The sequence below is a fragment of the Ambystoma mexicanum genome, chromosome 10 (genome assembly GCF_040938575.1).
Source record: "Ambystoma mexicanum isolate Mex_15411 chromosome 10, UKY_AmexF1_1, whole genome shotgun sequence".
NCBI lineage: Eukaryota > Metazoa > Chordata > Amphibia > Caudata > Ambystomatidae > Ambystoma > Ambystoma mexicanum.
Window position 1 is genome coordinate 530,260,067 of NC_090932.1, and position 26,326 is coordinate 530,286,392.

Sequence of the window (26,326 nt, forward strand, 5' to 3'; positions counted from 1 at the left end):
AATGCAGCAAGTCTGAGGGCACAGGGGGGCACAGTAGCAAGGCACCCACGAAGTTCATCACCACAGCTGGGTGACACAGTGACCGTGTATACTTTGTTTCAGACGTACTCTCCTAATTCCAGACCTAGGAATGCTAGGTGTATGAAAATTGGCAGGAGAGTGCCTTATACCTAGAGCTTACAGTCTACAAAGGCTCAAATAGAAACTTGAGACGGCGGCGGCAGTTCCAGGGCCAAGGTCCAGTACAAGCAGGTCAGTTCACTGGGCTGTCCAGAAACACTCCCGAAAAGGCTTGCTTACAGGTTAAGCAGGACGTGCCAAGAATAGTTGGTCCCACTATTCCAATGGGTCAAAGTGCCCTTGCAGGCCTTCCAGGTTCGATCGGAAACAGGGGATCCGATGGTACAACAGCGGGGTCAGGGTGCCAAACATTGCAGTGGGTCACCAGTGGTGCCACAGAGCTGCTTCTGTGTTTCAGTATACGTGGCTCCTTTACTATAAATTCGGTGTGAACTCACAATATCGACCTGGAATGGGTGTAAGATGCCTTCTCATCGAAAATCTCCTTCACGGCAAAAAGAAAAGAAACCAATAGGAGATCTGCTCACATAAAGACATCTCAGTCGTGGACCAATCACGGACCACAGTGGTCCCAGTCATCCCAGCACGCCAGACATCCTCGCACCCAGGATATGTATTGGAACAAGACAGCTCCAGCCCACATCCTGGGCGCACACACACAAGGCATGCAGAAGCCTGCAAAAGCTTTGGTTTTCGTGGGGTTCTGCTTGACCAAATGAGGAATTTCCCGGGTCTGCTCGACCTGGGGAAAGCAAAGGGACAAGATGGCCAAAGGACAGAACAAAGGACCTTGTGGCAAAGCCAATCTAGGCACTGGCCACTGTCCTGGGCCAAACGCGGTAAACGCGGTATGGACCATACGAAATAGTTGAAAATACATAAAAAGAAACAGCTGCCACCAGCTCTGTCCAGGGCACACTTGTACATTCACCAAAAATCCTTCAAAGGTGTCCAGGGCCTTTAAAATGAAAAAGGGACTGCAGCGCACTGTACTGTAAAGGTACTTTGTGTACTGATAAAATGTTACTAAAGAATAGCAACAAAGTGAAAGACTAGGGGAAACAAAGTCTCCCAGTACTGACAGTCTTAAGGGTATGTCAGTTTCCCCATAACAAAATGAGCAAAAGCCCAGCGGAGTACAGCAGAAGACTGGGCTCCACTGACAAAAGTCACTCTAGGATGGTCAGACGACAGCAAATAGTTGGGGGTTCACAACTGGAGAGAAAATAACCCATAAATGGAAATCTTTCCTAGCAGTCAGAATAAAGTGTCAAGGGCTGACAATAGCCTACAAAGGCAGGGGGAACATTTGATTCACTTAGAAAGGAAGAGGGCATACCATGGCTCACCCAAAGACCTCCTCAACCCACTCCCCAAGTTGCATCCACCCAGGTGATCCTCCCTCGCATATACACCCCCAGTATCGGAATCCAACAGCGATGGCCTTTCGCTGGCCACCGGAGCAGAGGATGCCTGAGACTAGACTGCTTCCCTGTGTCCGGTGGCAGAGCCCTGGATAATTTTGCCATCCCGGTGTCATTAAACAACGGAAGATCTGAATAGCAGGACACCCGATCATCAAGGAGCTGTGTCTCTAGACCCGCTGGTGGGCTGGAGAAACACTAATCGTATTTGCACCTTCAAGGGCCACATGGATGACAACAAAAAAAACAAGTATAAGTGGGTTTTAGTGGAAGAAGCAACTACTGTTCTTGTTATCAATGATATAACCTGTAAAACATTCTCTACACTGCCGATTCTGTCAGACTGCATGTTTTGTGGAGGGTGCAGCGTGCAGGTAGATTAGGGAATCATTACGTCAGATTTTGCATTCTAAATTGTAAGAAAGCCCTTGCAGCAAGCAGGATTTCAGTGTTCGAAGATCACCAATTTAAAATCTGCCATTTTACAGGACGCATGGCATTTGCCTATTATAGGAACTCATACCTCGCAGTCAGAGCAAGTAGGCATCTACAAAGTGCTTCTAGGCCGGTCATCCAAGGTGCCACTATTACACTGCTCGAGGATAGAGCTTGAGCAACTGCTGAAGAAGGCTGGGCAAGCACCCAATTCACGCCAGATCGCAGAATATGTATACCCATATATTGATCACGTTCCGCTACATTATCCCTAATGGAGCAGGCACAGTGGCGAGATGTCATATTAGCCAGAACCCTTCCCCTCGGGCACAGGAAGGCATACAAAAGGGTATTTCAAAAGAGGGTTTACTGGAGGCTGATTGGCTTCAGCGTGGCTGGCATGAAGAATAAGGAACAAGTTACTTACCTGTAACTATTGTTCTCCAGCAAGGGTCTGGCATGGATTGGATTCACATGCTCATGAATAACAAATACATAGCAGTACAGAATTACACAACCACAGGAGGTGGCAAAGCTCAACAGAAGCAATCAACTCTTACCTCAGGAACAGACTTGCCTCAAGCGAACAGGTTGCGTAGCACTGCTTGCCCAACTCTGGACTCCTCCCTGGAATCCCTGTCGACACAGTACAACTTTGTGAATGTGTGCGTGGACCTGCACGTACTCCATGTAGCAGCCCTGCAGATGTCCAGCAGGGGCACACCAGACCGGAACGCTGTTGTCACAGCGATCGCTCTGGTGGAGTGGGCTCTGGGACTGCCGGGCAGGGGTCTGTTCGCCAACCAATGACAGTGCGTGATGCACCTGGAAAGCCACCTTGAGATGGAAGCATTGGACAAGGCCTTTCCATGGTTCACAGGACGAAAGTTCACGAACAGTTGAGAAGTCTTCCGAAAACTCTTTGTACTTGGCACGTAGAATTTCAGGGCACGAGGAACATCCAGCGAGTGTAAGGCACTTTCAGCCGGTGACTAAGGCTTCGGGAAAAACACAATTAACACCAAAGGCTCGTTGAGGTGGGATTCCGACGGAACTATCGGCATGAAAGAGGGGGGCGTCCGCAGCACCGACTCGTGGAAAGTGAGACATGGCTGTTTGCAGGATAGGGCCTGGATCTCACCCACCCTCCTGGCAGAGGCGATGGCCACAACGAAAGTGGTTTTCCACGATAGGAACTGGAGAGAGGTCTGATGCATCGGCTCGAAGGGGGGGGGGTCCCCCATGAGCCTCGTCAGCACCACATTGAGTCCCATTGAGTCCCCACTCTGGGGCAGGAGCCTTCACTGGTGGGAAAGATGGAAAAAGTCCTTTGAGGAACTCCTTGACGAGACAGTGAGACCAAAGTGAATATCTTCCTGGAGACCTGGTGTAGCAGGAGATAGCCGCCAGATGCACATTGATAGAGGCGTGCGCCAGTCCGGCCTTGGCCAAGGATATTAAGTATAGAAGAATCTGTGACCGTAGCACTTCAAAGACGACCAAGCTCTGGCCTTGGCAGACCTCCCTGCAGTCCTCTGGCATCTCATATCCTCCAAACTCTAGGGCTGCAGGATCCAAGCTCTCAGGTTCAGCCATCCTGGGTCGTGATGCAGGATTGTGCCTCCTCTGTGAGAAGATCTCTGACTATTGGCAGTTTGACCAGAGGCAACACTGACAAGCTGAGAAGAGGTCCGGATACAAAATCTGCCCCGGCAACGCCGGGGCGACGAGTACCATCCTGCATGGACACTGTTTGAGTTTGTTGATGACTCTTAGTAGGAGCGGTAACGGCGAGAACGCATACAGAAACAGGCCTTCCCACGGGAAGGAGAGCGCCCCCCCCACAATGCTCCTCGGTTGGTTGAACCTGCTGGCAAACCTCTGGCATTTGGAGTTCGCCGCCGTTGCAAACAGATCGATCTGGGGCCTGCCCCACTTGATGAAGATACGGTCCAATTGGTTCTGCCAAAGTTCCCACTCGTGGCAGGAACATCTCTTGTCCGACGGCCCAGTGCCACAAGTCCTGCGCTTCCTTGGAGAGCTCTGGGGGGATCAAGTTCCCCTCTGCTTCCTGATGTAAAACATTGTGGTGGTGTTTTCCATGAAGATCCTCACTACCTTGCCCTTCAGAGACAGATGGAATGACTTGAGGGCCCAGAACACTGCCCGTGCCTCCAGGATATTGATGTATGGATCCTTCTCCTCCGGCAGCCACAGCCTTTGGTGTACAGACGTCCGGTGTGGACTCCTCAGCCCTTCAGGGAAGCGTCCGTGGTGACAGTTTCCTGGTATGGAGGGTTTTGAAACCCTGAGCCCTGGCCGATATTGGAGTGAACGCCCCACCACCTTATCGCCCAACTGAACTCCTCGTCGAGCGGGATGTTGCCCGCAAAGCTTCCGCACACCTGTATCCAGCGAGCGTCCAGGAACTCCTGAAGAGGTCGCATTCGTAACCTGCAGAGCCAGATAAGGTAGATGCAGGATGACATCATGCCGAGCAGCGACTTGATGGTCTGCACCGTGGCGGTCCTAAGTGCCAACCGCCGTTGCACTTTCCCCAGCATGGCCGCTACTATCTCCTCCGAGGACGAAACTAGGCAGGAGATGTGTTAAGCCTGGCTCCCATTCTGCGATGGTGTCTAGCAGGACTTTGGCTAATTGATGGAGAATCCCAGATCCGTCAGCAGCTGGACATCGTCTCAGTGTGTCCAACGAGTCACTCTAACGAGCTGGACCGGATAAGCCAGTTGTTGAGGTACGGGTACACAACATGCATCCCTTGTAGTCGTAGATGGGTTGCCACCTGTGCCAGGCACTTTGAGAACAGCCTGGGGTCGGCTTCAGGCCGAAGGGGAGGGCTTTGAACTGGTAGTGCCGTCCACGCGCTGCGAAGCCTTGGAACTTTCGGTGCTTCTTTGGATGGGGACGTGGAAGTAGGCGTCCTCCAGATCCAGCGACGTGAAGACTTCCAGTCGGCCGAGCATGTGCTGCAACGTGACCATCCAGAATTTGAGACTTGAGGAATATTTGGGACTCAAGGTTGCAGGTCTAGAATAGGCCTCCAGCCCCCGGTTTTCTTTTTGACTAAAAAGTATCTTGAATAGAATCCGCAGCCCCGGAGTCGTTGGGGAATCAGCTCAATCGCCCCTTTTTACAGCATGGCCCGTACCTCCTCCAAGAGCTGAGGGATGTGCTGCTCCTACCGGGCCACCGGAGGGATTCGCAGACACCTATGCTGAAACTCCAGGGTATGTCCGTGGGTGAGAGCATCCAGCGCCCATCTGTCGGTGGTGATCTTCTCCCACTCTCTGACGAATCCCGTCAGCCAGCCTCCCACCGGGGTACACAAATGGGGACATACGTCCTGGCCGGTTCAGGCTTGCTTTGGCGCCAGTGTCCTGCCTTGTGGGGGGACGCCAGCGCTGACCACCTCCACCGTAGGCCTGGGAATAGTCCCCTGTAGGCTTCCTGAGTCGTGGTCCTAGAGGGCTGGCGGTATGATGAGGAGAAAATCTGCTAAACTTCCTCCTGGAGGAGCGAAAGCAAGAGCAACGCTGCTGGAGCGGGCCATCTCGGTATCTGCCTTGATGGCCTGTAATGACTCATCTGTGGTATTCGCAAAGAGGTTATCTTTGTCAAACTGCATGTCCAGTACCCTCGTCTGGACTTTCTGGTGGAAAATCGTGGCCTTCAGTCATCCTTGACAAAGAAGGCAGACACCATTTCCCATCTGCAGAAACCCTGTCTCGGCGATGTCTAGTGCCACCGTGATGGCGTGATTCAAAGACACCCCTCCCTCCTGGAACAAGTTGATCGCCTCCATCCTCTTATTGTCGGTGTCATGATTACAGGCAGGGCTCTAAGTGTAGTTCCCTGTAAGAAAGCCCTGAAGGGTCGGTCATTTGCTTGGCATGGGTGGTTAACTGCTTTAGAGACGGTGTAGGCTTTTCATTAGATTTAGACCTTCCTGCTTCCCTATCATGGCCGCCTCCTTCATGCACTTAAAAACTAATATTGCTGGTCTATGCATCAGGTTCAGTCTCCCTTTTAAGCCCCGCCCCCCTGGTGGTCCGCGCTTCGCGTTGTGACTGCAACGGCAGTGCAACGCTTACCGCGGTTTCCTGGTTCCCACAGAACCTTCCTCAAAGAATTCAATTACTATGATATTTTCGTATTCCTGTCACAGTTCAAAGTTCACATTCCTGTCCCATTTAGTTCCCATTTCCCGACCTCAGTTTATATCCCAAATTAGTTTTTACTCATAATTCCTGTCAGTCTCAGAGCCCGTTATCCTCCAGAGTGTTCATTTGAAAACTAGTTTCCAGTTCCCTTCAGTTACGCAAGTATATTTTATGATTGTTAGATTGTGGCTACACTAGTGTTCCTTTTGCTTGAATATCTCAGTGGTTACTAAGTTTTTTCAGATTTATGAACGTTGCAGGGCGACGGTGGTATTTCTATGACTAGTTGAGTTTTCAAAGTGTCATATATATATATATATATATATATAGATATAGATATAGATATAGATATATATATAGTTTTAGTACACTCCAGCATTAGCACACAGTTCTAATTCTCTCCAAGATTGTTCCACTGCTCTAGAAAATTATGCATTCTTCAGAACCAGCGCCCCTTCAGGAATGCAGGACGGATAGCTCAAAAAATTAAAGGATAAGGTGAGCCATCATTGTTTTTTCTGGAACAATTATCCTAGAGTCAATGTCATGCAAGAGAATAGGGGAACACAGTAGCTAGGTAGCTTCAACCTTCCATGTTTTTTTACAGAATCACCCTGACTGCACCTAGGAAGGAATTTGACACCAAGACATCCAGTGCGCTCCTGCAGAGTTTTCAGGTAAGTATTACAGATGGGGAGGAACTCCAGAACTGGTCTCAGCTTGTACCACAGCTCCCGGTCGTACCTGGCCAGGATCGGCAGTGCGTTGGCCGCGTTGATTGTGGTTGTCGCAGTGTAAATAACCTTCCATCCCATGGCGTCCATCTTCTTACCCTCGCTGTCCAGAGGGACCGAGGATGACAAGGAAGGGTTTGCCAACCGTTTCCTTGCAGCTGCCAAAACCACGGAGTTCAGCGATGGTTGCGATCGTATGCATTTGGGTGCAGATTCCGGCACCCAGTACTTCTTTTCCAGCCTGTCCCTCGTGGCCAGAGCCGTGCACAGGTTCTTCAAGAGGGCCAGGCCCTCATCCCACACAACGTCCAAAAGAGGCACTGCCATGATGGTCTCCCTCTTGGCCTTGCGGCTCTGGTACAGGACACTTTCCTTCTTGGTGTCCTCAGGTGTAAGCTGGAAAAGTTTGGAGGCCTTGGCAATCATGTTGTGTAAAGACCCTACCTCATCCGGTGGGGACATCCTCTTCTGCGGAGACACGCCAGCTGTGACGAGATCGGTTGGTGCCGTGGACATCTGTCCATGTGTCCCGGTCCTCCAGTGTAGAGGGCATCCGGCGCGGATGTTGAGGCTGAAACGGGGGCGTCTGGTAACGCTTCCTCTTTGTCAGAGGTTGGTCGGGTGCCTGAGGGGCCGTAGGCACCGGGACCTGCAGGATCCTCTTCTGGATCTCCAACACCAAGGTGTGGAGGGTCAAAAGGATGTCCAGTGACATCTCTCAGCTGAGCTGGCTTGATAGGGGTACTAGGCCCTGCACCGTGGACGAAACACCCATGGCCTTGGGCACAGCTTGAGGTTGGACCGGGGACTCCTTGCCCCCCCCTTTTTTCCAACCTGGGTGTCGGGCGAGCTCAGATACAGCATCCTCTACTCCGGCATACCCGCAGACTTTGCCAAAGTCAATGCAGCGGTTTCGCGCCTCCAAGGTAGGCACACCTTCTGCACTAGGGGGCGTGGGACTACCCTCACAGGGTCAACCCATTTAGCCGTCACAAGAGCAGCCACCACCAGCTCCATCGTCGACAAACATCTCCTGCGCCGACTGGGCCTTCTTGGGCAGAACAGCCTTTTCCTCTGCCCTTGGTTTCTCGGGCCTCTCCCGCAGTTTAGCCGGGTTGGGCCATTTCCTCTTGGAGGAGGAGCTCGATCATTGGCTGGTGATGGAGGCGGGTGGTGATGTGGAGCACGCCCTGTCCATAGCAGAACCCGCTTGCGTGGCAACCCCGGTGGAACTGGACTTGCAGTGCTTGGTCTTGTCTTGGGCCCCCACGGGTGAAGCACCCTCAAAAGGTCTTAGAAGCCCACTCCTCAGACAGGCCGGTCCTGGGTGAGGCATGACCCTGCTTGGAGCACGAGGCAGAGGCCTTGGCGTTCAGCCACGCTGCCAGTCTACTGCAACGGTCCTTCATCATCTTCTTGGAGAAGCCGAGGCAGATCTTGCATTCTCCTTCCTTGTGGTCTGGATGAAGACAGAGGCATTGGAGGTTCTTGTCCTCCACAAACACGTTCCGCAGCCCGCATTTGGTGCAGGGCCTGAAGAGGGATCTTCCTTCCTTTGCCTCAGTCATCGTTGGAGGGCGCTGAGTAGGCCTGATGGCCTTCTGGAATCTTCCAAGAAACGTCCATAATCTTCGCCCTTGAGGGGTGCTGAAATTCACCAACAAGCAGATCCCTGCTGTCAGCAGATGGAGAGAAGAGCACACAGGCTTTTTTTGACACAAAATAGGAACTTTTTCTGCCGAAAAATTTAAAAAAGTAGCTCCTAGAGCAAAACTGGAGGACTCCCAACACCGAAGCGTGCAGTAAAAATCTGAAGATGGCTGCCAGAGGAGGGGCTTAGGGAGAGGGCCGTCATTGGCAGGGGGGCAGTATGACCCAGAAGCCAGTGATTTGTTTAGATGAGAAATACAGTTTGCAAGTGAAAGTGAAACTTTTATTTTACCAAGGATTCCTTGTCGGACGACTGGGAATATTCATGAGCATGTGAATCCATGCCAGACCCTATTCTGGAAAAACCATTTTATGATGGGTGGATACAATTGTTTAGTACTTTTGACATTTGCCTCCAAGAAACCTGCCTGGAAGACGACACCTTACTTCAGAATTTGTTCCCATCATTTAATATGTTTGTCGCAAATGCATTCAGATCTCCCAAAGGAGGTTGGAGAAGGGGGCTAGCTACTGGTACATAGCCCACTGCCACGGCTCGTGGTGAAATGCAGGCAGTCTAATTTAGAAATATTGAAAACTGTAATTTTTAAAGGTTCACTCTAGGCCTAAACAACTCTTGCCATTGATGTATACATCCCCCTGAAATTGAATGATGGGAGTGTAGTCTGGGAGGGAAGCCCACTATCTACAGATTGAGCAGAGTCCCCTGAGGTTAGTGTATTACTGTTGGGGTATTTTAATGCTAGAATTGGGCAAATTAATGGCAGCCCCAGTAAACGCACATACTGGGAAAGTAAATTAAGCCAGCGACGAGCCCTATTTTGACGCAGAGTGGAGGCACACAAAATGGCTATTTAACTCAGTCAGGAAAGCACTCTCAAAGCTACTCTTCTCTATGATAAAAAAGCAGGCATATGAAAAACTATTAAAAGAAAAGAAGCGCCCATTTTTAGAAAAACAATGGGTTCAGCTAGATGGGGAAAATCCTAGAGAATGATGCCAAGGCATTCTGGGGGATGGTATCAAAGGGGTTTGGGTAACACAGGAAAGGGGATCCTGGCGCTATTCCTACAGCCAGCTGGATATCTCACTTCCAAAGAGTGTTCTACAACGAGGAAGTAAAACACTCCAGCTATAAAATTATACACTCAAACCCTTCAGATAAGCTAGTTTTCTCCCAAGAACAAATTGGCAGGTGCATCTCTATGATGAAAACAGAAAATGTTGCAGGTCCAGACGGGGTAAGGCCAGAAATATTTATCTGGTGGATTGCAGAGTGGTGGGCTCCTGTTCAGATTATTTAATGCATTTTCCATTGCATTGAACTGCCCAATTTCGTGGAATAGGAGCTTCCTAATTTCCAGTATTCAAAAAGGGTAGATCTCCACCGCTATCGCCCAATTTCATTATTAGATATATCGAGCTAAATATTTGCGGGTTGTCTGGCATCCAGACTTCAAAATTGGGCTATAGATAATAACAAGCTTCCAAACAGCCAAGCAGGCTTCAGGAAAGGTTTCTCCGCTATGGATCAGTGCTGTTTGGTACAAACTATTGTACAGAAATATACGAAGATTACAGATAGCAAGGTAAGTTAATGGGTCTTGTACCGCACTGTCGCCACTTGCGTGGTCTCTTGGCGCTCTAGTGGATCTGCCATAGAAGGATGGTTGTGTGGTATGTTAGTGGGGTTGAGAGGGAGAATAGCAAGAGAGCTTTGATGTGCTGTGGGCAGCTTCAGTTCGGAGAAACCAGTCACTGAGTGTTGGTGCATTTTCAGTTGGTATCCGTCATGTGATGCTTTGGTGCGATTGTGTATTGTTTTTTTATTTTATTTTGGGCATTATGAAGTGCGTGTGGTTTGTGATGCGGTAGATGTTTGGTTGCGTTTAGTACAGAGTTTGAGGGCATGTATGCAGAAAGGTGAGTTTTTAGTACGGCTTGTTAGTGGCAATACTTTCAACATCCGACATTCCGTCTAAATGTTATACATTTCCCACCCCCAACCGTTCATTCGAGTACAATGCATTTACCTCCCCCAACAATTCTTCCAGGTGGTACACATTCCCTGTCCCCACCATCAATTCTAGATCAGCACAGTTTCTGCCCCTTACCAATCCCTCACCCCTGGCAGTCCATCTTAGTGCGATACATCTCCCGCTGCAACCGTTCATCCAATCAAGACTTCCCACCCTCGACACTCCATCCAAGTGTGATACCCTTCTCGTCTCCAACAGCCCATCCGCGTGTGATGCATCTCCCAACCCCCGCAATCCATCCTGGTGCGACACGCTCCTCGCCCATAAACAATCCACCTGGGTGCAATACATTTCCGGTCTCCATCAGTCTGTGGAATTGAGAGGCATTTCCCACCCCACAGAGTCCATCTCAATCAACCGATCAAGATACAGAAGTTACATAGTGCCTGTATAAGAGTGCAGCAGGGAGCATAAGGCTTAGTTATATTATTAGACGAGATGTAGAATGTGGCTAACCTACACATACAAGCTAAATGTGGAAGTGATTAACTTATACAGTTAGGTTACATGCAGGATAAGGCTAGCCTATGAGAGTAAGCTAAATGTTGGTAGGTATAATTACAGGTGATTAGAAGTACGGTGTACTGCCCACTTTTCTGGTAGTGTTCTCTTGTTGGTCTTGCATGGTTTAGTGCATTGGATTGAGTATATGGAGGTAGACCCCTTTGCTCCGTCTCGCTTCATGTGGAGTGCGTTTGGTTAGACCCGAGGGTTCCTTTATGTGTATTTAGTCATTTCGTGGGGCATAGATGCTTTTCAGGAATTTTCATTCCCTTCATTGCTGAAGAGACAGGTTTTTAGACGATTTCTGAATTTTAGATGGTTCTCCGTAGTTCATATTTGTTTCGGGATGGAGTTTTAGAGTTTTACGGCTATCCTCTAAAGTGTCGGTTCTAATCGGATGTGTTCTTGCTGTTTTGTAGATGGTGATTTTCTTTTTTATGAATACTGCTCCCTGGCCGTGGATTGCTCTGTTTGTTATGCACATTGCTTTTAAGTAGATTCTTTTTTTGACTGGGAGCCAATGTAGCATCCTTAGCGCTGGTGTAATGTGATCTCTTCGGGAGAGTTTGAGAAGTCGGGCAGCTGCATTCTGAATCCGTTGTAGTTTCCTCAGCGAGTATTCCGGCATTCCAAGGTATATGCTGTTGCCATAGTCTATACTAGACATGAGGGAGATGATGGCAAGTGTTCAGTGCGTGAAGGAAAAGAAGGGTAGTATCTTTTTGATAGTGTGCAGATGGAAGAAGCATTTCTTAATTATTAATTATTGCGTTGACTTGTGGTTTTAGTGTTAGCCCGTTGTCCATTAGGTTTCCAAGGTGTTTGACTATTTTGGATGGTTACGGTAGGGTTCCCAGTTCTATTGCCCATGGGATGTTCTGGTTGTTTACTTGGTTGTTCGTGTGTAATCATGATTTCCATCATGTCTGGGTTAATTTTAAGGTTATTAGTGTTCGTCCATTGGTAGAGTTCTTTGAGACAGTTTTTAAGTGTTGGGTTCTCCTCTTCATTCCAACTGATTTTGTAGATGAGAGGCTCCCGCGAGGGATGCAGCAACGATCCAACAGCAAAGAAAGGAGCTGAGTTTCACTTTTGCAGCACTCAGCACCCTATGTGCAGTGTTGCCTGGGGACTTTGGGCTCTTTTATATTCTTTCATTTCCCCTAAGAACTATTGTTCTTAAGGAACAATAGATACTTTTTATCCTTCCTAAACTTTTACTATTGGGAGATCAGCACAATCCACCTTATGTGGAGTGCTGAGGGGATACCTAGTACCCCCTTCCGTCGCTCTGTTCCTGTAACCTTTTTGTTACAATGATAACTTTATAGTTATGGCTGGTGGCAGTGGACTTGTTCTACCATCTTTTGTACATTTTTCTACTGCAGGCTGTATTCACAGCTGCAGGTCTGCACAGGAGGGTCACCTATGTTCTAAAATGGTGGCTCCTTTCTTTTTTGCCATTTCTTGCGTTTGTCCTTTGTTAGCCCTTCTACCATTCTGTGAGGGTGAGGTCTGAATGTGAGTTTTGCCTTTGGCGGAAAACCTTTATGTTGCTCGCCAAAGCTCCAGTGTGTTTGAGGACAGGAAGAAAAGGAGGAACTCGAAACACCCCTGTCCTTTGTCTGCTGATATGCCTGAATTTAACCAGTTCCCACTGGGGTACTGGCTGTCCCGATTGGACAGCCACCCACCCCTTTCTTTAAAATGCAGGGAGAGCTTGCAGAGGAATGAATGGGAAATCCTGATAAAAAAAGTGAGGTGTCCGAGGTTGAAGGCAAGTCGACCACTGCAACAGAAGATCCGAAGCAGAAGACAACCAGAGACACCGGCAGATCTGTCCAGTAACCGCAGGGAGACCACTGCTGCCCTAGCCCCATTTTCTAATCGACAGAGGAGCTCTGAAAAGGATGACGCCTTCCCTTTTGCTGGTGGGACCAACTAATCATAAGACGAACTGCAGAACGAGCCATCCCACGATGTGCTGTGACCTTCCAGGGCTGCAACCAGCCAATACCAGGGGACCTCTGACCCAATTGCAGTGCATCATTTTCCAGTGTACGAATCCTCACAGAACGTTGATGAGCTCCAACTGGACCTCAAGAGAAAATATCCCCCTCCTCAAAGACCCCTCACCAGAGTGCAGGACTGCAGAATCCAGGCGCATCAACCGGGCGGTATTCGTTCACTGTTGAAGCTTGTAAAAAGGCACTAACACCACAAACCGACGTGGGAGACCAAAGAATTCCTTGCCGAGGGTCCTTTCTCATGACTGCTGCTGCGACATCCCTTCCAGAGTCCCTCCTTTCGTCACAAGACTAAGGAAACAAGAGACCAGGTCCATCGCTACTGCACCAAAAAGAATCCAGCTACATTTTCTTCAATACACCTATGATACTGTGGGGCTCAAGGTAGTACTTACCTCAAGGCGAATTGTTGCTCCTGTGTCACTGAAGGGTTGTAGCCAGAGGTGGGGTGTTCATCCATACCCCTTTTGCCCAGGCCTAACAGCTTGTGCACCCAAAGGGAGTCCTTTCCAAGGTCCATATTAACTTTTTGTATTCCACTAAACCATTCTACTCGAAAGTAACCAAGTCCTTTTCTACTGTTACATTACCTTTGCATCCCTCCTCAACTGACTTTGGAGAACTCTTAACTAATTTAGGGAATGCACTGCTAAAGTACTAGAATCATTAAAAAGTTTTACTTAGTAGATTGCTGTTGCTAGTGCTGAATAACTTTTTCCTTTTAAGAGAACATTATGCTCTGCCATTCTACCACACCTTTGGGTAGTAAAGACATACTAAGAGTTGATGCACAATGGCACGGTCATGACCCAGGTTCCTCGACCCAGGTTCCTCAACCCAATCTGCTCCTCCTCGACCGACGGCTGCCGGCCTTCATCAGCTTCCAACCCGCTCCTGCTGCTCCTCCTTCCTCTCTCTCTCTGCACCTCCTTCACCACCTCCGACTGGTGTACAACCTCCCTATACCCCTCCTCGGGGAAACCTTCAAAGGGGGTGACTGCTTCACTTAGCCACGCGGAATGCTTGATCTGCTGTAGAATATTCTTCTGACATCTGCCTTCTTGAAGACTTTGATCTTGACGTCCTGGCTCTCACCGTGACATGGTTCAATGCCAGCTCAGTCACTGCTTTTGACTTCCTTTCTCCCTGTTAATCTACAAGATTCTTCTCATTCTCTCATTTCCAACTGTCTATTTTCCAGGAGTGGTGTGCAGCCAATGATCTCTGCCCCAATGCCAGTAAGACTGAGATTTTCCTCATCGGCACACCTGCTCCCTCCCTTTCCCGTCACTCTCTGGCCGGCCTCTCTTGGCCCTCTTCCTGCTCCCACCTGTGAGGTTAAAAACGTTGGGGTCATCTTTGACTCCACGCTCACCTTCTCTCCTCACATCTCTAAGAAGTCACACTACCAGCTGCACCTCCTCAGAGGTATTCTTCCTTTCTTCTCCTTCTCCCAGAAGCTCACTGTCTCCAGAGCTCTGGTTCTCTCTAGGCTGGACTACTGCAACAGCCTCTTTCTAAATCTGCCTGCTTCTACTCTCCGCCCTCTGCAACTCATCCAGAACAGGACTGCAAGACTTGTTCTTGGCCTCAAGCCCAGTGGCTGCGAGGATCAAGTTCAAAACCCTCTGCATTGTCCACAAGGCCTTCTGGGGTCTCAATATCTTCAACTCTATCTTCCTAAATAGCTTCCTTCTCGAGCTCTTCGCTCATCCGCCTCCAACTTCCTCAGGGTCAGTCGCTTCTCCAAGCAACGAGTTGGTGGCAGATCTCTTTCTTCGGCTGGGGCCTCACTCTGGAACAGCCTCCCTGCCGCCTCTCTGAAACGTGAGAAGAGCCATCTCCGGTTCCGGAAGCACTTCAAAAACTTCCTCTTTGTTTCTGCTTTCTCTCCTCCTCTCCCCTGCTGAACTCGTGGCTGAAACTGCACTGGTCACCTGGCTACTCTCTGATCTCGGGCCCAGGTCCCCTCTCCCGCCAGTTGCACCCCTGTACTGCCTCCCTGGCACCTCACGCACTTGGGGACTGTTTTTCTGTATCCTTACAGCCCCCTACCAGCACTTGACACCTGATGTCTGCCCTTGCCACCTGTTGCCCGCACTTTTACTTATTGCTTTATTTATTCTACTGTCGTTCCCATGTACTGCACTGCCCTCTCTCCCTCCCTTCCCCCCACACTTTTCCCCTTCCCCTGCACTTGCGCGATCTCAATGTCAGTGGGCCTAGTAAGATCGCTGTCGCAGTCTTCCCTCTGTTCCCCATCCCTTGCCTCGTCGCACCTTGAAACACGTGTGTATAGACGTGTTATAAATGCCATATCAAACCTTCGATCAACTGACATGGTGGCGGAATAGCCCCGATTTACTGTGAGTGGGTCCCTACCACTAACACACCCACACAGCCCTACCCCTCCTTTGAAAGTCTTGTCTGCAAGCTTGGTGTCTCTCCGACTCTTTCTCTGACCCTTGCACTATCTACAGGCCCCCTGGTCCTGTCTAGGTCTTCCTTTCGGAATGGGCTGACTTCAACTCTACCTCTAAACTTCTCCTCCTTGGAGACTTAAACATCCAACTTGACTCCAGTGTTTCTGACTCTTCTCTCTTTGGTGATCTCTATACATCTAACTCACCCCCTCACTATTCTATCCTCTAGCCTTACCCATTCTGCCGGAAACACTCTTGATGACTTCATCCACGCTGATCTCTCACTCTCCAAACCTCTCACTAACCCCTCTCTCTTAGCTGACCACTCTACCCCTCTCTTAGGCTTCTTCCAAAAAGTGAGGAATCAGTGAGAGGACACATAGGTTTTTGGAAAAGGCTCACCCCATCATGCCGGTTTGCTATATTCTACCCAAAATACACAGGAGCTTCGACAAACCGCCAGGTCGCCCCACAATTGCAGCAATGGAGAACATTTGGAACCGCTGGCTAAGTACCTAGATAAAGTACTGCAACCTTTGATACAGAACAGTGCCACTTACGTGAAGGACACCATGCACTTTCTAGCCCAACAGAATGATATCTGCTTTGTGAAAGGCCATGACATCCTATTCACCATGGATGTAACTTCATTGTATACTAATATTGTCCATGAGGCAGTAGAGTGGCTACTACTCCAAGCATATTCATGGCTGGGGAATAGACTATTTGTATTAACACTTTTGAAGCTTGTCTTTTGAATGACTAAGTTCAAGGATAGATTTTTCTTGCAACTGTCTGGCACAAGCATGGGGGCAGCAATGGCACCTAATTATGCCAACACGTTTATGCTGTACCTTGAAACGGAACATATCCTAAATTATCCTCGATGGTTAAGACATCTATCCATGTTCGTCCGATACATCGAGGATGCGTTTGGAATATGAACAGCTCCAACGGAAGAATAGGAAGAACTCTTCCACATGATGAAAAATATGAACTCACAAATTAAGTTCACACCCCAAACCAGTGACACCACCATCAACTTTCTGGATGTACATATTTATTGGGATATGAACCGTCTGAACACAAGAATTTATACTAAATCCACTGACAGAAACAGCGTTCTGCTGGCGAGTACTTTTCACACAGAGCAAACTCTAGAAAGTGTACCTCCAAGTCAATTTTTAAGATACAGGAGAAACATCTTGGGCACTGATGAATATAGACACCAGGCAAAGACATTGGAAGCAAAGTTCCTTGAAAGAGGATACAAGTCATCTACTATTTCCATAATAGCTAGAAATGTGGAGGGAGTACAACGTGAAACCCTACTGGAACCAAAACCCTTAAGTCAGTGGGACAATTGGTATATGTGACTACTCAGTCTCTACAAAGCAACAAAATCAAAAGAATTGTCAAGAAAAATTGGACTATGTTACAACTAGATCCACAGTTACAAAATGTATTTCCCCAAGCACCTATTTTTGCCTGTAAGAACAGCAAGCCCTTATGGAATAGCCTGATAAAAGCAGAACTCTCTGAAGACCACACACGTAAGATAAAACATCAGGGTATGCAACCATGCCACAATTGCCAACACTGTGGAAATGTTATTACTGGAGCTATGATCACCCACCCCTATTCAGCACAGAATACTGAACTGAAACACTCCTGTGGTTGTGATGCCACCAATATGGTATATGCGTTCAAGTGCCCATGTGGACTGTACTACATGGGGATCACAACTCAAAAGGCTAACCTTAGATGTACCGAACACAAGTCTAATATCAGGACTCAGATTTGGAAATCACCAGTAGCGGTACATTTTAAAAGGAGGCCAGGCACACAGTGGCACAATTAAAAGTGTAATCCTAGAACAGGTCAGGACCGGACCACGATTTAGGAGGCGATTTACAAAAGGTTGTTACAAAGGGAAATAGTTTGGATAGACACACTTGACACATTAAGCCAGATGGGCATGAACTGTGTATTTGACCTTATGTGCTTTGTGTGACTTCATACATTGCCAATTTTGGACCCGTTACAAGACTGAGTGGGTGACGAACCAGCGAGATATTGTTGAAAAAAGAGGAACTACTAAGATGTGTAATTTGCTGTGTTTCTCTGTGTTTTCCATTATTGTGCCGTTATGTCATTCTGTTCTGAGGACCTAAATTGTCGCTTGTACACAAAGGAACACATTGTAGGTGTCCTTATCTGTTTTTGTACACCTAACCTACACAAAGCTTTAAAACACCAGGGCTAGGATCACGGGATATGAGTGATACTCCGGATCCATTCGTTATGGGGGGCTTGGTGTTTCCTATAATGTGTGCAGCATTATTGCCCATTTACACAAATGCAACCCCACTATACTAAATTTTGGGCCATACATGATGAACATGTTACTGTGAAGACTCTTCAACATCTCACATGAATCCTGCATGGCTTGGGGTGAGCCAGGGGGTATCCTGACCTAGCAGTCGGAGTCCCCCCCACCCCATGCCGCATTCCAAGCCGTGCCAGTACACGGATCCCGTTCTGATCTGAAAAGCACAACATATCCCCCATCTCCGGGAGACGGTGATGTCACATACAGAAACACCGGCTCTACTTTTGACATCTTCATACAATCATGCGTTTATAGCATGATCCACGTTTGGTGGATCAATCACATTACAATCCACCCACATATTTACTGAAACAGACACCACTGTTGGCACAACAACGGCTGGGGAGTACACAGCTTAGCTCCCACACCAGGATGGTGACTGGCAGGGTTATTGCAGTACACGCATGCACAATATCACCATGACAACACAAACGGACCACTTTGGCACAACCCCGCATTAAGGCGACAACTTCTTCCGCCTAACATACACGTTTCGGGTAAGCGATCCGTGTGACCACAAATGCTTTTTTTGTAACAAACGTACATTGGAGCACGCCGGGATATTCCGCAATGTCTAGGCATGGGGGACGGCAGCACGCAATTACTAGCACCTCACTTCATCTCCTTAGAGGCACTCTGCCTTTCTTCTCCTTCCCTCATAAGCTCATTGTCTCCCAAGTTCTGGTTCTCTGTAGGTTCGAATACTGTAACAGCCTCTTTCTAAATCTACCAGCCTCTACTCTCCACCCTTTACAACTAATCTAAAACAGAACTTCAAGACTTGTCCTTGGCCTCAAGCGCGGGGATCGCATCTCTTCAGCTCTGAAATCCCTTAATTGGCTCCCAGTGGATGCAAGGATAAATTAAAAACCCTCTGCATCGTCCACAGAGGCGACTGGGTCCAAAATACCTTCAACTATCCCACTGTAAATACCTCCCCTCTCGAGCCCTTAGCTCCTCTACCTCTAACTCCCTCAGGGTCAGTTGTTTTTCAAATAAACAAGCTGGGGTTAGATCTCTGTCTTTGACCGGGTCCTCCCTTTGGAACAGCCTCCCTGCCATCTTGAAACTTGAGGAGAACCATCTCTGGTTCCGGAAGCAGCTCAAGACCTTCCTCTTCACTTCTGCCTTTGCCCCTCTTCTCCCCTGCTGATCTGCTTTGATCGCTTAGCACCGTGCACCTGGCCACCATCTGTCCTTCAGGCACAAGTACCTGCTCACCTGCCTCCCTACTGCAATGCCTCCGGGCCATCCCTTGCACTGAGGTCTGTATCTGTACCCATACAGTCCCCCACCCACTTTTCTTCTGCACTCATCAGATATTCCTTATCTGACTAACCTAGCACTTTGGCACTTGCTGGCTGCACTACCACTGTCTAGCGCCTTTATTTATTTATTGTACTTATTATTTAGGTTCTCCTCTCCTCTGCTCCGCACTTTCCACTTCTCCCTTTTCCATGCACTTTCCCCTTTTCCCTTTCCCATGCACTTGCACGCACCTAATGTCACTGGGCCTAGTAAGATCATTTTTCTTTTCTCCCCTGTTCCCCTCCCTTTGCCTGGTCGTGCTCTGAAACACTTGTGTACGAGCAAGATATAAATAAATTATCATATCATAAGCACACCAAGAGCTTTCCTAAGGCTTTAAAACAGATAATGGCAGCACTTGACAACCATCACAGTAGGATGCACGATTCCTACATAAACCATCCATGAATGTCTAGTTTGGTAGCTACCGCATTAAACAACTATAATACAGACCAAGCGAGACGTGGACGTCTCGTGTGTTATAGACGGTGACTCATTTGGGTAAAATGTAGGGTGACACGAGGGATGCACTCTGGCACAGTGTATCCGGTATCCTTTACATTTTAACAAAATACATTATATCTTCATCCTTTATTTTACAGTGCTCTGTGAGTCCACGAGGGCCTGATAATTTTGGTACACATCCAACTGTATACTTGCCAATGTCACATATAGAGGCAGGGACAGATCTGATTCTTTGCGATATGTAGAACAGTTAGCCCACAATTGAATTACTCAAAGAACTAACAACAAAACCTTATGGTTTTCTCCATAGGTCCTGCAAAAGATAAAATGACACATTGACATACAGAAGAAAGTTAGTACCTTGCATATACTTACATCTAATTGTGCACAAGCTACAGCTTTCAGAAACAGACAAGACTAATTAGTACATATACCTGTTACATGTGCAGAGTTGGGAAGACATTTAAACAAATTGGGAACATTTAATCTCAATTGCCCCGAAGGTGAACATACAGTTTGAAACGCTCTGGCTATAGTTGTTTGACACAAACAACAATTTGAGTTTATTTGGACATTTCGTCTATTGGTTCGATGGACACTTGAAATAGAAGTTCTGGAAAACATTGCGATTGTATGTCAATGCAACAAGTTTTACTAATGCAAACATCTATGATGATGATGGGTATTTGCACTTGTGTCGAATGTTGACACATTACTGTTGGTTTTTGGAAATCTCTTTGTAAAAAATATTTGTTTCACCGAATTGATTTGTATTTCATTTGTTCAAGAAAAATATTGTATGGGGTAAACACTTACACCCCGGTCAAATTAAACGTGTTCTCACTTCAGCTTCTTTGAAGTATTCATTGACAATGTCTTATTGACTAGCTGTTTAATAGCCATTTGGCAACATAAGCTTGGATTGCTTTCAAAGTTTTGTCTAAATTTAAAGTGTTTAAACTAAAATCTTCGAAAGGGCATGGGTCCGCTGGGAGTGCAAGAAGGTTTCCCTGTTGACAACAACGGGCCTTTGGTGTTTTGCACTCTCCTCACTTCTAATCTGGAGCCTCTCTGCCCCCTGATGGAGCCTCCACCAGCACTGCCAGCCTCCTTCGTGGTTATCCGTCCGATGAAACGGGTTTCCGCTGCAGCATTTGCCTTCACCTTCAACCCCCCCCTCCCTCCCCTTCTCTTAACCCTCTCACTGACTCTGTCCTTGACAATCTTCATATTGCTATCACTAGCACGCTTGATATTCTTGACCCTGTTATGAGGATCTGCCCGAAACCTTCATCCAAGCATAACAGCTGGTATGACTCTGATCTTGCTGCTCTGAAATGCAAGTGCAGAGTTGCTGTACGGAAGTGGCAGACCTCTGGCTCATCTCCTGACAAACTGGCCTGTTGCCTACTCCAAAAGGCAATACCACCTATGTATCCGCTCCAAGAAGAGGGTTCACATCCAGGCCTGAATCTCTGGACCCTCTACCAAAAAGGCTGAACTCTTCAACATCTGCAAGGAACTAGCCAATCCATCCACAGTCTCCACCTCACCTCTTCCTTCTCAGGCCGGCTGTAATGCAATGGCCAGCCATTTCTCCTCTAAAGCTCAGGACATTCTGACCTCTCTTCCTCCCATCCCTCCATTCCTCGCCCTATCGCCTTGGCCTCTCTTCCACCCATGCTTTCCTCCTTCTCACCTATCACAACAAATGATCTCTAGAGTAGTCTGCTCTATGAAGGTCTCATCCAAACATGTGTACCCTTGTTCTTCCAGAACCATTAAGAACAACATCTCCTCCTTAGCTACGGCTGTTGCGGACTTCTGCAACCACCCCCTAGCATCTAGTTCTTTTCCTTCCTCTCTCAAGCACTCCCTTGTGCACCAAATCCTGAAAAGGCCTTCTGCCAACCCCTCATGTCTACTACTGCCCTACTATTTCTACTACACCCTTCCTTGCGAAAATCCTGGATAGGTTTGTCACCCCCCAACTGACCCAACACACTGAGCTCACCAGTTGTTTTCATGGCCATCAATCTGGATTCCGAGCATCCAGAGGCAAGGAAACTGCTCTACTGAACAACCGTGAAGAATTGCTCGCAAATCTTTATTAACTCTCCTGCTGTTCTCTTTCTCCTCGTCCGCTCTTCCGCATTTGACACGGTCAACCATTCCATCCTCAAGGAGGCTCCAAAATACACTTGGTATCTTAGACCGGGCACTGGATTGACTGACCTCCTTACTTACTGACTGCCCTTCCCCCAGGTGCTCCTGGGCTCCTTCTCCTTCACCGCTCTCTACTTGTGGTTTTCCCCAGGGCTCTATCCTCTCGCCTTGGCTTTTCAACATCTACCTAGCAACTCTTGCTCACCTGATCTCTGCCTTCTCTACTCATTTCCAGTGTTACACAGATGACAACTCTTCAAGTTCCCCTCTTCCTCCTCTATCATCCCCGACTGCCTGTGTGCTATTTAGTCTTGGTGCACCTCCAATGATCTCAGACTTGATGCCAGTAAGATCCAGATCCTGCCTATAGGGACACCTGCTCCCAGTTTCCTTCTTGCACTCGGACCGCCCTCTTTGGGCTCACCTCCCTGTCCTACCACTAAGGCCAGAAACCTTGGGGTGATTCTTCAACTCCTCTCTCTCCTTTACTCCTCACATCTTGGACCTTGCCAAGAAGGCCCACTTTCAACTTCACCTCCCCAGAGGCGTTCTTCCTTTCCTCACCTTCCCCCAGAAATTCAATGTCTCTAGAGCTCTGGTCCTCCCTAGGCTAAACTACTTTAACAGCCTATTCCTCAACCTGCCTTTCTATACTTCGTCCTCTTCAACTAATCCAGAATAGGGCTGCAATAATTATCCTTGGCCTCAAGCCCTGGGATTGTATCTCTCCAGCACTTAAATGTCTCCACTGGCTCCCGGTAGTTGCAAGGATCAAATTCAAGACCATCTGCATCATCAACAAGGCAGTATGTTGCCTGGGTACACGCTACCTGCAACTCTCCCTTACTAAATTACTTCGATCTTCTGGCTCCAACGTTCTGCTGATCAAACATTTCTCCAAGCAGAGAGCTGGGGGCAGATCTCTCTCCTCAGTTGGCTCACTCCAATGGAACAGCCTCCCCTTTTCTCACCGTCTTGAACCAGACCACAAGTTCTGCAAACAGCTCAAGACCTTTATCTTCTCCTCCTATTCCGCCCCTCCGGTGTTTGCCATCCTCTCGGTCACTAAGATTGTCAGCCTGGTCCCTCAAGAGTCAAATAGGGACCTGGCCTTCTGCTCAATCACCCCTAGCACCCACCTGCACTGCCCACTGAGTCCACACATGTGTACCACCTGTAGGGTGGGTTTGCCTCCGCCTGCACATTCCGGTCAGGCAGCAGACCTCCCTCTTCCCCTCGGATGTCTCTGCCAAGGCACTCACATGCTGCCTCCCGAAACAGGCACCCCTGGCACTTCCGCCCCTAGGGGACCCTAATAGCACTTACCCCCACACCTCCTTTTTACCCTCCCTCCTTTTCACTGCACTTGCACGCTCTGAAAGACAAGGCCTAGTAGGACTGTGGTTTCTTTCTATTTATTCATAGTTATTTACAAAGATTATTTTTTTCCCTTGTTCTCTTCCTTTGTGCCTTGTGGGGCTTTGAAACGCTCTGGTATGGGCGCCATATAAATGTCCAATAAATAAATAAAATAAATAAGAGTTGGGGCCTGTACACCAAGGGATAGTTTTATAGAGCCTAACCTGGTGGAAGACTGTATGGATATTCCGTTAACACTAAGCTTGCAATATGTGGATTTGGAGACTTAAATCCAAACAACTCCGTGGTCTCTGCAAACTTGTACTTCTGAGGCTGGCATAGCCGTAACTACGTATGACCACTTCCAGATCACATTCACTGAGCTAGAACAATTTCTTGCTGCAGTTTTCTGCAGAGGAATCTACATAGTGGTCACCATTAGGTGCAGCTCCTGGATACCATTGATCTCATGCTAGTAGGGTGGACACCATATTTTGAAGTAGCACATCTGGTAAACAGCTATACACCCTGAAATGGATTTTAAAAAAGGCTGCTAAAAAGCAGCAGAGCCCTCACAGCGCACTGTGAGGTCCCTCACACAGGGACAAAAGCCTACATACAGCATCCTGTCCCAGAAGGATTAAGGATCTTCTCAGGGAGCAGATATAGCTTTTATGCCTCTGAGGACAATGTGGATTAGGACTCAATATGGAAAAATTAGGTAAACCTGAGAAAAAGTGAGCAACAAAGGGACATCAAATCTAAATGCCAAATGGCTATGTGCTATATGGCTATACCCAATATAATTATGCAAGGCCAAGTGGGCAGCCCTTGTGGCTTAAAGCTTTAGCAAACTTAAAGAACTTTCAAAATAACGTTCATTCTAATTAAATAGCTTCAAAATTCAATAATCATAAAAACAAATCACGACCTTCAGAACCCAGCCTTTGGTGGCAACGCCTAGAAAACTACTCACTCCCACATAGATCATGGTCTACCTCCGATATCACATTTTCATGTGGCGGCGTTTCATGCCAGACTTCATGCTTATAAGCACTGCAGTAATATGGGTTAATGCACTCACCACTCTTCCAGGTACCACCACTGCATGTCCATTGTTGTCTAGGTGCTCCTCTCCCAGCGCCTCCACTGAAGTTTGATTACATGATGGGATAAGGAGGGAGAGCTTCTTGCCAATTAGTTCCAGGCTGCTATACCCAAACAGAGCACAGGCTAGATCGTTTGCCACGAGTATCTGGAGAGAAAAAGAAGTCCGCATTTCAGGGAGGAGAGGGGAATGGGACCAAACAGGGGAAAGGGGTGTTTAAAGCAGACTTAACAACCTAGAGGTTTCATGGCTGTGTCCTTAAAGGTATCTGCCCAACTCATAGGGGCCAACTAATTTTTGCAGCATTAATAGGGGTGCAGGGATAAAGTATTTCTTCTTTTAATTTTAGGGTAAGGGATGAGGGGTGTAGAATGGGGTATGGGGATTTGGACCCCATAAAAATGCAGCAAAATTGATGCAATCAGTTAGCCACCTATAAGTTTCAGCAGATCCGTCCTTAAACTTATGGCTTCACACGCTCTTCAAATAAGAGCCATCTAGTATTAATCATTAAAGTTACAAATGTACATAGATCAAAATACTCTGCTGAATACCTCTCCAGTGTACTGAATACTTTATGTACCTTATCCAAGTAAAAAAGGTGACATTTCCAATAGTCCCTACTCTTCAAATCCTCAATCACTCCACCCACCCCACTTCCCTGCTCTACAGGTAAACCCTCCTCCATCTCCTCCCCATCAATCCCAGTGCCTCTGCAACCCCTCACACCCTACATGCCCCTGTGTGCATCCCCTAGATACCGCCCTTTGTTTCCCAGCTAGGCTTACACTTTATAAATCCCATAACACATTTGTTTAAATATATCTTTGCTGGTTTTCCAAAAACGTATTGTATTCAATATCACTATAGTGCAAGAGTTATCAAGCATTACTTAATCTTCGGAATGTTAGAGTGAAACATGCAATCATGTATACCAATGTATTAAAAAACGTAATATTTACTGAAGTGTTGGAGCCCCTCTTCTGAGAATTAACATGGTTCAAATCATTTGTTATATGTGATGTATCCCAGTCGAGGGTCCTACAACTTTGTTTCAGCTCAAAGGTTGATGACAAAACACTTGTCAGGGGTAGTTGTTGGTACTGTTGTTCAGAGGTGGATTACCTAGCATTTCGGTGCTGGACTGACCAGGTGGGTGGAACCAGACTGCTATGCAAATGGATACATGAGCTAAAACGTGGTTGTAGCCCCTACCAAGTGGGAACCTACATAAAGAATAAGGTCTTTGGCAGTGTTTGTTCTCAGTAGAGGGCTAGTAGGGGTTTGCCAGGCCTCCAGCTAAGCGTCGTATCAGGCCCTTTTAAGCATTCAATTGTTGTAAATAATACAGCTTTTATCTTCCCATGTGTATCATTAATGTGCCAATTGAAAGCACAGGGAAGGTGACTTGACAAAAACCAACACCTTTTAATTTTTATCTGTATGTGTGAAATTGAAGGCCCTAGCGAAGCCTCTGAAAATATATATATTTTTTTAATAATCAAAGCTGTACACAGAGGCCTTAAAGAAACAGCAGACAGTGTTGTGTGCTGCATAGAAGGATCATGACCTGGCTCATAGAAAACCGAATCCTCTCAAGAGTACCAGTATAGCTTTATTGAGGGAATCGGCACAGTCGATCAAATACTGAACAAGTATGTCCGTGGTTATAAAGGAACAATCTATCTGGGCTTCATGGACCATTCAACTACATTTGATTGCATTAACCAAGAGAAGCTTTGTGAAGTATTGCGTGGAATAGGCATGCCAGAGGACATCCTTAAGTCCTAGTTCAAATGCACGCAAATGTATCGGCAAGAGTGAGAGTGGGGACCAGAGGACCCTATAGCTGCCAATCCAACAATCCTGCCAAAAATGTACCAATATTTTAGCTATAAAAAGGATGTTGTATAACTATCACCCAAACAGTTCCCTCACAGTGATAAGAGCAAATAATTACTTACGTTCGATAATGTTCTCTCCGATGGGCATTCCCTCCCACAGATTTC

The 26,326-nt window shown here is 47.5% G+C and overlaps 1 protein-coding gene across 6 annotated transcripts in view; it reads right to left on the reverse strand.

Moving 5' to 3' along the window:
- PASK (PAS domain containing serine/threonine kinase) overlaps nucleotides 1–26,326 on the reverse strand; it is a 2,072,978-nt gene that overhangs the window by 1,558,268 nt on the left and 488,384 nt on the right. For all 6 annotated transcript variants that reach the window (XM_069618098.1, XM_069618099.1, XM_069618096.1 and 3 more), the window contains one exon: nucleotides 24,294–24,464. In XM_069618098.1, coding sequence (XP_069474199.1) covers nucleotides 24,294–24,464 — 171 coding nt within the window. The remainder of the gene's footprint in view (nucleotides 1–24,293; nucleotides 24,465–26,326) is intronic.